General features: G+C 39.6%; 1 protein-coding gene across 2 annotated transcripts in view; it reads left to right on the top strand.

Moving 5' to 3' along the window:
• The first annotated feature begins 6957 nt into the window (after window positions 1-6957).
• The window catches only part of GRB14 (growth factor receptor bound protein 14), a 131826-nt gene continuing 125741 nt past the window's right edge, over window positions 6958-13042 (top strand). Inside the window, exons 1-2 of one of the 2 annotated variants that reach the window (XM_024122282.2) lie at window positions 6958-7318; window positions 8569-8701. In XM_024122282.2, the coding sequence (XP_023978050.1) occupies window positions 7128-7318; window positions 8569-8701 (324 nt within the window). In that variant the 5' untranslated portion in view covers window positions 6958-7127. The remainder of the gene's footprint in view (window positions 7319-8568; window positions 8702-13042) is intronic. The other variant, XM_028478484.2, reaches the window with a different exon arrangement.

Here is a 13042-nt window from a genome sequence, read left to right as displayed (position 1 = left end):
GTAGTTTTAAGGATGCTGGCAAAAGACACAAAACTCCTGGGTCAGAGACAAAGGACAGTTTGTCATTCACAGTAATAGCAGTAGCCAGAGTATCAGCATTTGTGCAGTTCTCTGAGCCTGAAATTCCCATAGGGTTACATAAAGAGGTCAGGTAACACTTACACATGTAGTAGATTGCATTGCAGGAGAGGAACCATGCCACCTGACAGGGGAAAAAGAGAATAAATATCCCAACTTCATATTCTTCCCACTTTTCAATCTCTTACTGGTGTCTTCCATTGAACAAAACCAACCAGAAATCAGAAAGCAAGGAAGCTCTTTGATGTCATCCATAAAGTTGACCTTCCTGGGGCCCAGGGCAAGGTGGAAAAGGATGGAAAATGAATGAGTCAGATGGGACAAATGAAAAAGCAGAGGGGAAAACATGAAATAATACAAAATAATCCAAGAGAAGATAAGAAAGAAGGGGAAACGGAACACAGAAATGGTTAGATAAGGAGATAGCACTTCTTGGGATAGAGATTTAACCCAAAATGTTCTTCAATTTAAAGCAATGATCATCTACTTGGATAAAAACCAAATGAGCAAAGAGACTTAATCATATGTCATTTACAAAAGACACTTCTACAAATGGAGATAAAAAAATGTTGACACAAACTATGGAAAAAAGATGTACCATAAAACATCAGCCAAACTGTATTAATATCAGACAAAAACGTGAAGGCAGAAAAGTTACTAGAGGTAAAGGCAAACACCTCAAAATGTTCACTGCTTCAGTTTACCAAGAAGACCTACTAATTCTAAATTTGTAAAATAATATACTAAAATTAACTTCTAAAAATATAGATTTAACACCTATAAAGCAAAATAGAATGTATACAGTAAAAAATAAAATCCACAATCATACTGGGGGATTTTAATATAACATCTCTCAGAATATGGTAGAATAAACAAATAAAAAATCATTATGAATACAGAGAATTTAAACACCACGGTTGACACATTTGACCTAATTGACCTGTTTTATATATATATGTAAAACAATAAATCCAACAACCACAGAAAATACCTTCATTTCAAGCACACACATACTATTATAAATGTTGATCATATGCTGGGCCAAAAAGCAAGTTTCAACAAATTTCAAAGGACTGAAATCATATATATTCTGTGACAACAAGGAAATTAAACTATATATTAAAAAAAGAACAAAACAAAAAGACAGCTAGAAAAAACTCTATCATAATGGAAAATACATTGAACTGAATAATAATCAAAATACAGCTCATTAAAGCTTGAGAGATAACAGCTGTGGTCATACCTGAGAGGAAATACATGTCTTTAAATGTGAATATTAGAAAATATGAAAAGCTAAATATCAATGAGCTATAAGCATCCACATGAAAAATTTAGGGAAAAAAAAAGAATAGCAAATAAACCCAAAGAAAGTGCAAGTAGGGAAACAGAAAAGATAGAATAGAAATAAAGAAGACCAAACTCAAACAGACAATAAGGTCATTCCTGAAAAGTTTTAAAATTCATAAATTCCGGTGAATATAATCAAGAAAAAAAAGAGAAGGCACAAATATCCAATGTTAGGAATAAGGAACAGGCCAACACAATAAATCCTTTAGGTATTAAAAAATTAAGAAGAAAATATGAATAATTTTCTGCTAAAACATTTGAAAATTTAGATGAAATAGAAGAATTCCTATAAAATGCTACTTGTCAAATCGACACTAGAAGAAATAAGAATATTAGAGTAGTCCTATAACTATTAAAAATATTAAGTCATTTATTAAAAACTTTCCCGCAAAGAAAACCACGGGGCCAAATTACTTTATAAGTAAATTGTATTAACTATTAAGGAACAAAGAACACCAATGTTATATATACACTCTTTCAGGAAAGATAAAAAGAGGGACACTCCTCATCTATAATAAGGCCATCATAACCTTATACCAACACCTCATAAGAATATTATGAGAAAGAAAAATTACAGGCCAATCTCATTCATGCACACAGATGCAAAAATTATAAACAAATATCAGCAAACATAAAAAAAATGTAAGAAAGAATGAGTAGGTTTATTCTATGAATGCAAGTTTAGTTTACCATTAAAAAAATCAACATAACTCATTACTTCAATAGAGTGAAGGAGGAAAACCATATAATCAACTCAGTAGTTGCAGAAATGCTGTTTAATAATATTCAATATCCACTCATGATAAAAATTCTTAGCAAACAAGGAATATGAGGGAACCCTCCTTCCTTATGATAAGGGTATGACAATATTATATTTAGTATCTATCCATTTGAGATCGGGAATAAGACTAGAATCTGTTCTACCAACACTCATATTCAACATTGTTCTCAAATTCCTAAGCAGTGTAGTAAAACTAAAAAAAAGACATAAAAGATATAAAAATTAGGACGATGATTAAAACTGTCATTATTCATAGATAATATGGTCACGTACATTGAAAACCTAAGAATGTTTTCAGTAAAATTTCTAGAATTAATGTGTGAAAGTAAATATGGTAAAAAAAGATCAATACACAGAAATCAGTTGTTTATCTCATCAAAAACAAATGACAGAAAATCAAATTTTAAAAAGGTATCCAAAATAGTGTAAAAATATCAGATATCTAAGAACATGTTTAACAATATATGTGCAAGGTATCTATGAAAAAAACCATGAAGCATCATTGCAACAAATTAAAGATATAATCAAGTGAAAAGACATAGCAATTTCATGGATTGGGCTTTTTAAAAAATATTATTTCTCCCCAGACTGATTTATAGATTTAATATAATCCAGTCAAAATCCCAGCAGGTCTTTGCAGAACTTGTGAATCTAATTCTAAAATTAATAGACTGAAGAAGAATAAAATGAAAAGCCTTGTTCTACTGAATATTAAGACCTTTTATAAATTATAGTAATCAAGGCAATGTGATATTGGCATAAATATTGGTAAATAAACCAATGGAATAGAAGAGAGAGCCCAGAAAAGACCCATGGATAGATGAACAACTGAATTAGACAAAAGAGGCACTGTAAAGTTGTGAGGAAAGAATAATCCTTTCAATGAATGAGCCTGTGACAATTACCTATTTATGGCGACAAAAATAAAACAACCTCTATATTTTCACACTTTCATACCATTAGAAAAAAAAATCAGGTGGATCACAGATTTAAATGTGAAAAGCAAAACAATAAATTTCTGGAATATATAGGGAAAATTTCTAAGCAGTATACAAAAATATCATCATAAAAAGATAAATTTGGCTATATTACATTAAGAACTTCTGTTTATCAAAAGATACCATTAAGAGGTCTAAGATGTAAGACATAGAATGGGAGAATAGATTTACAAGACATAACTAAAAAATAGCTGGTAACTAGAATATTAAACAAATAAGAAAAAGACAGACAACTCATCATAAAATGGGCAGGAGAACTGGTACTTTGCAAAAGAGAATGTCCAAATGGCAAATAATCGCGTGAAAAAGTGCTCAACCTCATGAGTCATCAAGAAAAGTCAAATTCCACCATGAGGTATCTCTGTACGTGCAACAGACTATCTATTGTAAAAATTCTAATAATATTCCAATTGTCAAGGATGTGAAGAACTGGGGAAAGGTATGCATTGCTGGTGGTCGTGAAAATTGGTACAATTAATCTGAGAAACTGGCAGAATCTACAGGAGATGGGCATAGACACACCATGACCTCACAATGCCACTCCTGCATACATGCCATGCAGAAATGCATGCATATGTGCACGAAGAGAAGGGTGCAAAATGTTCACTGCAACAATACTAATAACAGTCCAAATCTGGAAATAGCTCAGATGTTTATCAGTAGTAGAATGGATACATGAACTGTGGTATCTACATACAACAGAAGAGTTAGAAAAACTACAGATACTTGTAAAAGCATGGAAAAATATGATAAATAACGTGTAAAGGGAACCAAGTCAAGCACGAAAGGATCATACGGCATGAATCCATTTAAAGTTCCAAACCAGACAACCTACTCTATTGTGAGTACGGATGGATACTTACAGTTAAACTATGAGGTGATTACTCTGAAAATCTGGATTGGAGGGCAGGACTTTTGGAGGACTGACAATAATGCATTTCATGATTTGACATCGGTGTTTGCCTTGTGATAATTCATCACACAATTTTGTTTGTGAACTTCTTTTCTGTACATGTGTTATCTTTCCCAGTATAAAGGGTTAAGGCATTTGATTTGATGAGAAAGGGAGAGAATAAAGCAAGGAGGACATATTTTTCTTAGGGGTAGGAAGGACGGGAGGGGCCAGGAGACACACTGCTTCTTTTGCCATTTTACAGGCTCAAATCAAAAGGGACAAGGGCCACTAGGGGAGGACTCGCTCTTTGGTGCCGAGATATCTGCCTTATTGTTTCAGATATCTTCGTTAGTTATGGGAAGGAAAATCTCTTTTTAACTTCCCTTTTGACAGAAAAATGCCTCTGTATTCTCTTAGGCTGTACTAGGTCTAGTAGCATTCTGCGCCTTTTATATTGCATAATTCTTTATTTAGAATCATTTTTTTGTAAACCTCCTGGATACAAAAGCTAGTTTTTTTGTTGGCTTGCTTCAAAAATGTGAATGAGGGAATTCTATAATTCTTGGTATAGATCTTCAAGGTGTCTGGGAGTAAACTCAATATTAACGTCAATCTACAAGACAAAACTATTTAGGTTCTCATTCTTCAGAGATTTGTTCTTTTTCTTTTTGTCCCCAATTACCACAGGTATAACAATTTTTACCCATGGAAGTTAGAGAAGGAGCATAAAGCCTGCAAGTGGATACTCCCTGGATTTCCACTAAATGAGAAAATGCCCAGAGAGGGGAGACACAATTGCGATCTCATTCTAACCAATGAATACTCTTTCTTGAGGTTAAAAATTTATGCTGGGAAGTGGAATACTACTGCGCAATAGTATTTCCAGTGATTCCAAAGATACAGTTTCCACCTACCCTTTTCTCTGGCAAAAAAGACAGTCTGCGCTCTCTCTCTCTCTGTGTGTGTGTGTGTGTGTGTGTGTGTGTGTGTGTGTGTGTGTGTATGAGAGACAGAGGGAGAAAGAGTTGTTGAGAAGAAAGAGGGGATAAACATCAGCCATTGATTCACTTTCCTGTTAGAATGCTCAAACTATATCATTTTTAGAAAGGAGCAATGGTTGCCTGCAGGACTTTTGGATGAAAATAGGAATGATTGATGATGATCATGATGATGAAAGTATACTTCTCTATGTCCTTAGCTCAAGTTATCTGCAAATACATGACTTTCTTATTTTGCTGGAATGACCTCAACATATCTGTATGCTTTTACATTAAACTCTCTTAAAACCCACATACGGAATCCAGACCATACTTCAGGGAATTGGATGTGAATGAGGGCTTTGCCTGGCACACAGCATCGATATGTTAGCTATAATCATGATTAGTAGTACTGATTTTATCCCTCAGGGGAACTACTGGGCTTAGCCATTGCATTGTATAAAGTGTCCTGCAGACCACACCCAATGTGTGACCCGGGCCAGTACTGCTCTTTATTGGGTCTTAATTTTGACCTCAGAAAAACGAAGAACTTGGATTCTGTAAGCTCTTTGACTCAAAGATTTCCTGCCTCAGTGGAGTACTCCAGGTTTCTCACAGGCTAGGGGTGAGCAAACCCTGGGTGTCAGCAGTGGTTGGTCCCAAGGTGTGTGTGTGTGTTGTGTGTGAACACACAGATATGGAGGAGGGGATTTTGCCAGTTTCTTCAGGAGGCAGTGTTTGCCTTTCCCTGGGCAGAGGTTGTGAAGGTTAAGAAAACCTGGTGTAACAGATGCCAGGGACAGATGTTACCTAATTTGGTCAAAGAACAAAGAGTGTGTGAAACATGTGAAAATCCCAAACAGTGCAGTGGTATGGGGGCACTTACAGGAAGAGCAGAAACAGAATTACTACCCAAGAATTCAGAGTAGGGTTGCCTTACCTCAGAGGGTGAGCCTAATGCAATTACCACTTCAAACAGTCTGAATGGTGAGGATGGAATCTTCTGGGTTGGAAGCCTGACTGCACTATTACTCGCGCTATGCTGTACCAGGTACTCCATGACACTGAGCCCCAATTTCCTTTACTGTAAAATGGGGTAAACATCTAATTTATGAGGCTGTTGTGAGGTGCAGCAAGACTACACAGAGTGGGGACTCAGTAAATGAGAGCTACTCTTATCAGAAGAAAATTAATAATTTTTCTAATTCCCAAGATAACGTCAGGTTTACTCATACCTTACTAAGAATCCTCAAACATCTCAGTAGTTTTCTACACTGATTGTACTCCCTGTTCCCCGTCCACCCCTTCCCACGCCCGTGTGTTTAGCTGCGGAGTGGAAGGAATAAGAGGCACGTGGGGGAAACACTGGGACAAACCTGGCCCCCTGGTCCCCTGGCCTCCAGGCACGGTGGGGCCTGTCATGGCGGCCCGGCGACAGCTTAGGTGATCTCGGACAGCAGAGCAGGAAGAATGAAAGGGTCTGGGGGTCAGGGCTGCCCAGACCCCTGCCCCGCCCACGGTCAGCCAGGCGAGCCCTGCGCGAGCGCCGGCTCACACGGGTCCCACCTCCCGCGGCGCGGGCCCGCCCCGACCTCGGGCTCAGCCTCGCGCTCGGGCGCCCACCTGGGGAGGCGGCGGCCCGGACCTCGGGCGCCGGTAGCCAGGGCCCCGCGCGGGTGGCGCGGGCTCCGAGCCAGCACCCCCAGCGCCCCAGACCCCGAGCGGGGCCCGCCTGGCGCCCTCCCCGCCCCCACTGCGCCTCGCCCCGCCGCCCGCGGCCCCCACCCACCGGCCGCTCCTCCCCTCTCCCCACCCTCCTCCTCCGCCCCCTCCCCTCCCCCGCCGCCTCGCCTACCGCCCGGCCCAGCGTCTGACCTCGCCTACCGCCCGGCCGAGCGTCTGAGCCGCCCCGGCCCGGAGCGCAGGCGGCGAGGCCACTGCACCTGCAGCGTACTCGGGCTGCCGAGCCGGCACCTCGCCTCCCGCCGCCCGACCTCCTTCTCCCCACGCGCCGGGTCTCCCATGACGCCCGAGCTCCCCGGTCGGCGACAATGACCACTTCCCTGCAAGATGGGCAGAGCGCCGCGGGTCGGGCGGCTGCCCGGGACTCGCCGCTGGCCGCCCAGGTGTGCGGCGCTGCCCAGGGGAGGGGCGACGCCCGCGACCTGGTGCCGGCACCCTGGCTGCACGCGCGGGCGCTCCTGCCCCCTCCGGACGGGACCCGCGGCTGTGCTGCAGACAGGTAGGCAGCCCTCGGAGGGCGCGGGGGAGTGTCCTGGGTTGGCAGCCGGCGAGGGGGTGAGGAGGCGGTCCTAGGGGGTGAGCCATGTGCCCAGAGCGGGGCCAAGTTTGTGAAACTCTCTAAGACAATTGCCTTTGAGCTGGCTCCTACCGGATCAGCAGGACATTGCGATCTCTCGGCGCCTTATAAATAGCATCACCGTTTCATTGAGAGCTTCGGATCTCTCTCGCCTCTGCCCGTCGGTGTGAACTAGGAGGCCGAGCTCCAGGCTGGCCAGCCCCCTTCCTTCTTGCATCGTGGTCCTGCATTAAAAAAAAAATCCTTTTCTTTCATATATTTAAAAAAATCATAGAATAAATGAGTTCACCTCCCACATAGAGTCTTACAGCGACCCTGGAGAGGCAAATCACGGATTGACATTTGAGCAGTCTTGCTGTTCAGCAGGAAAGAATAGAGGCTTTAAAAGGTTTCCCAGTCTCCATAGCATTCAGCACTAAGTGCCTGTAGAGTTCACAATTTCGCACATACTTCAGGAAAGAAAAAGGCTGCAACAATACAAAAATCTGTAGTCCTTTATATTCATACACTTAAGTGGTGCTTTTTTTTTTTTTTTCTTCTTCAGATTTTCAAAGTGCTTCAACTTCACTGAAGTTAAAATTACTCCGCAGTGGACTAGAGTACATTAACACTAGCAAGTTCTATTCACTTAACCTTCTCAAAAACACTGCCTTGCAGTTTAGTATCTATAAGCACTTGAAAAATCAACAGACTGTGTGTGGGCAACATTGTGAATGAAATTTGAAGTGCGATGAACCACAGCTATAATTAATATACCATAACTTCCAAAAGTGATTAGTAAAATAGCATAGGGATGAATTCGGTAAATGTTTATAGACTTTGTCAATTTAGTGGATGCAAAACAGTGTCTAGCTTCTCAGGATGATTTTTGCATCAATAATTCTGTAGTCTGTATTTCAGCTTCAGGAAAATTATCAGAAGTGCTGGAAATGGGGTTTCCAGGCCTGGTGATTTTTTTTTTTTTAAAGGAATACAGAAGAAGATTGATTTATATCAATTAACTAACTTATTTTGACCAATGGAAAGTACACCACAGACCTTTGCCATATACTTTATATAATATTAGTGTTGTCACAGAGTGGTGCATGCTGGCCTTAACTTTTTAATCCTGACAGCAATTATATTTTACATTCTGTTTTATGTAAATTACATTCTATGTTCTCTTGGTGTAGGAGAAAAAAGAAAGATCTTGATGTTCTGGAAATGCCATCTATTCCAAACCCTTTTCCTGAGCTATGCTGCTCTCCATTTACATCTGTGTTGTCAGCAGGCCTGTTTTCCAAAGCAAATTCAAGGAAAAAACAGGTATGCATTTAAAAGTGTTCTAATTCAAATTAGGAGTTCTACATCCATTTAGTCTTTAAGATACTCTTACACTATTAACAAAGTACTAGCATGGCCTATTTTAAATAACTCTATTGACTGATATAGTTCATAGCCATTAGTTTCCTTCAGGGTCTCAGTTTTCACATCTGCATAATGGGAACTTTAAAACTTAATGTCAGGCTTTCGGGATGGATTAAATGAAAGAATATATGTAAAGTACAGAGCCTGGGAGCTATTATTATTCACATTGTAGGTGGGAGAGTTATGTAGTATAACAGCTGAATGATTTTAAGTCAGAAATTGGAAGGGCTGGCAGTGGTGTTGGGGTGAGGAGATTGACTGGTTCTTTTAATACCTTCTTTAATCTTTCACGTTTTCAACCCAAGCCAACGTTATTTACTAAAGGAAAGTGATAATGGTGAACTGTGGTGAAAGGTAATAGGAGTTTTGGACTCCACAGGTTTTCTTTCATTTCAGCGAATTCCTCAGTTTGGAGGCTACTGGCTGCAGAAGGCAGATGACTTGTACGTGATGATTAGCTTATGAACTTAATTTTTTTGATTTTCTTTCTTTTCAAGTTTCTATTTTGGGACTGACTTGAGCAAATTAGACATCAAGGGCCAAGCAACTATGGGGAGATCCAAAACAATTACACATTTTTTGAAAAAAAATTAGTGTATCCTATGATAATCCCATCTCTTTTGAATATGCTTTCTCCCAATTTTGAACCAACAAAACAAAGAGAAGCTTCACTATGCAAAATGTACCTTGTTCTTGCAAGGGTAGAAGCAATAAATTTAAAGAGATGCTTGCAGCAAGGAGAGGGATAATGAACAGAGAGGAGAAGACGGTCAATTATTTTCCCCCATCTGTTGTTCTCTTTCGTTTTTTTCAGCACTTTTACTACCTGTGATGGGTTCAATAATGTGTGTTTATAGTTTTAGGAATGAATGAAATGCCCCAGAAAATAGATGAATTCTTGATAACATACAGTAATAATAGAGACAGTAGAGAAGCATTCCATAGGATGTTGTATTTTGATGGATGTCTGGTATAAAAAGGCTTATATACTTGTTTTTTTTGGGGGGAGGGAGGGGGTTTCAGTTTAATTGGTACATGTGCTTTTTGGATAAGGACTGGAGAAAGTGGGAGTAAATATTCCCGGAGCAGAGGTATGTTCTGAATTAGTCTTTGATGGGGGAGGCAAGTCCTTCAGTATGTGGGACTGAGACTGGATGGGGAGATGATCAAGGAGGAGACTCTTTCAAGAGCTGTAAAGACAGAGCCCAAGGAAAAAACAGCCCTGCTGAAATGTCTGGGCCTTTTAAGAGCTTGGCTTTGGGGTTAAGATGTAAGATGGGAATGTAGATGATAGATTTGTCTGTGCGTCATGGCGGTGGAAAAAATAGATTCTGGACTGTCCCTATGATCCAGAATGGGAAAAGGAAATATCTGATGATGGCATAATAGGCATTTGGGGAATTTAATACATTGTTTCCCTATTTATGGAGGGCCTGCTATGTTCCTTGCACCATCCTAGGCACTGAGGCACTGAGCTGGGCAAAAATGCCACTCGAAGGGTGTTTATCAAGGTGGGGCTTTGATTCGGGGTTGGGTTAAGACTTAGGAGTTGAACAGAGGAGGGAGGGAGGACGGGGTCTACTCCGACTTTAATTTTGTGAATGAGCACTGGGAGAATGCCTCATCTACCAGATGTGTCCAAGGGGCAGCGTTTGTTTTGAATAGGGAGAGAATGTTTTATGCTTAAGTTAATAGAGGAAGAAAAACGAGAAAGAGAGTGGGTGTGAGTGTCAGGGTCAAGTAAAGGTTGTGGCCTAAGTATGGGTAGTCATCATCCTAGAGTAAGACGTCTGATCTTGGGGAATAACATTTCTTCAGATCAGGTTTAGCAAATGGGCAACATGGGAAAAGGGTGCTATGCTACCCCTGACTCTGACCGGTTTCCTGCTTCGGCCTTGTGTCCTGTTTCCACGGTGACCTTTTCAGAGAGCACTGCGCCCACACAGACAGCTGTGCTATTGCAGGAGCAGAGTTCTGGCCTGACTCCTGGAGACCAGTCCCAAAGGGGTGTTTCCACCTGAGAAGTGCCCTTCCTGCTCCTGCTGTCTTCCTTGGCCCGAAGGTTGTGGTTCTCCATGAAGAGAATTTTATCCCAGAGTTGGGGAAGAGGAAGGTTCCTTTTCACATTCTTTTATGTTCCCTTTTCCCCACCTGGACTTTGCATTTAGAACTGATCCTTTGTTTATATTCCTTTGTATATGCTCAGTCCTTTGGAATGAGGGAGGTTTTGGGAACAGATGACTCTGTCAGTAATTCTCCCAAGCTCAGTGTCTTTGTGACACAGATTACCCTTTTACAAGATGATATTTCAGGCCCAATTATCTCTAACCTTTGGTTGAGATGAGGTAAATGACTATATGTGCTAGGTTTCTATTGACTATTATTTATGACTGAAACATTATAGGAGACGATGTCTCATTTCTTTATAGTCTCTCTTTCATTTGTTTTGTTTAACCATTCCAGTCATTTTAGCAATTCTTTTCTCCCCATAGAAGAAGTGAAGAATTGCACTTGTTACTTATAAATAAATGACCAGAAAGTTTGAAAGAATCCAGACTGGAAATGTTAAATTTCATGTGGCCTTTCAAAACCACAGTCAAAAATCATTTTACAGGCCATAAATATATATATTTTTTTACAATTTGAGATGTCTCCATAATACATGAGTGGTAAAATGGCATTGAAGCCGCAAATAGGATATGCTTTATCTCTTTTTGCAAATAAAATGTCTCAAAGTATACAATACTGTATGCTTGCAGTATTTTTATTTTAAAATAAGAACTAGATTGAGATAAAATCTGGATTCTTTATTCCCTCACCCCACTTTTTTTTTTAATAGTACTGGCCAGATATATTTTTTAAGCATATTTCTTTGTGTTTATCAGTGAAGCAGATTTAAAGTATATGTTCCATATACATGGTTCAGAAAAGTTACCTGCAATTTAAATTTTATGTAAAAAGTGACTTAACCTATGAATTTATGTGTCTTACTTTTTTTTTCTATTTCTGATTGAAATTTACCAGGAAATCATGCTTTAGCACTTATTATTTGAAGAAGGGGAAAGAATAAGATATATTTAGCCCTTGCAAAAGAATCAGTTCTTTTCCCGAGTTTGTCCCCCCCCCAGGTTATTTTTGTGCTTGGACTCAGTTTGTGTAGTAGCTCTGCTTAATTGCTTTCCAGGATTTATGTAGGATAACTAATTCAAAATAAAGCTACTGAAGATTTTAAAGATAAAAAATCACCTGTGAAAAACAGTGTGTCAAGGAATGTTCAAGCCGGAAGAGATCTTTGAGATCATCTAGGTGAAGCACTCTTCTTTTACAGATGAGTAAGTTGAGGCTAAGAAATGCTATGTGGCTGATGGTGTCACAGCTAGGACCTGAAAATCGGATTTCTTTTTTAAAAAATTTTTATTAAAAATTATTTTTAAATTGAGATATATAAAGTGAGCTATAACATAATATTAATTTCAGGTGTACAAGATAATGATTTGATATTTGTATATATTCTGAAATGATCACAACAAGTCTAGTTAACATCTATCCATACATAGTTACAAATTTTTTTTTCTGGTGGTGAGAACTTTTAAGATCTACTCTTTTAGCAACTTTCAAATATACAATACAGTATTATTAACTATAGTCACCATGCTGTGCATTACATCCCCATGACTTATTTATTTTTAATATCTTTACTGGGGTATAATTGCTTTACATTGTTGTGTTAGTTTCTGCTGTATAACAAAGTGAATCAGCTATATGTATACATACATCCCCATATCCCCTCCCTCTTGCGTCTCCTTCTCACCCTCCCTGTCCCACCCCTCTAGGTGGTCACAAAGCACCGAGCTGATCTCCCTATGCTATGGGGCTGCTTCCCAGTAGCTATCTATTATACATTTGGTGGTGTATATATGTCCATGCCACTCTCTCACTTTGTCCCAGCTTACCCTTCCCCCTCCCAATGTCCTCAAGTCCATTCTCTAGGTCTGCGTCTTTCTTTATTCCTGTCCTGCCCCTAGGTTCTTCAGAACCATTTTTGTTTTTGTTTTTTTAGATTCCATATATATGTGTTAGCATACGGTATTTGTTTTTCTCTTTCTGACTTACTTCACTCTGTACAACAGACTCTAGATCCATCCACCTCACTGCAAATAACTCAGTTTCGTTTCTTTTTATGGCTGAGTAATATTCCATTATATATATATGCCACATCTTCTTTATCCATTCATCTGT

This window comes from Physeter macrocephalus, chromosome 2, assembly GCF_002837175.3.
Source record: "Physeter macrocephalus isolate SW-GA chromosome 2, ASM283717v5, whole genome shotgun sequence".
Taxonomy (NCBI): domain Eukaryota; kingdom Metazoa; phylum Chordata; class Mammalia; order Artiodactyla; family Physeteridae; genus Physeter; species Physeter macrocephalus.
Note: the sequence above shows the minus strand (reverse complement) of the source record. Positions and strands in the feature narration are given on the sequence as shown.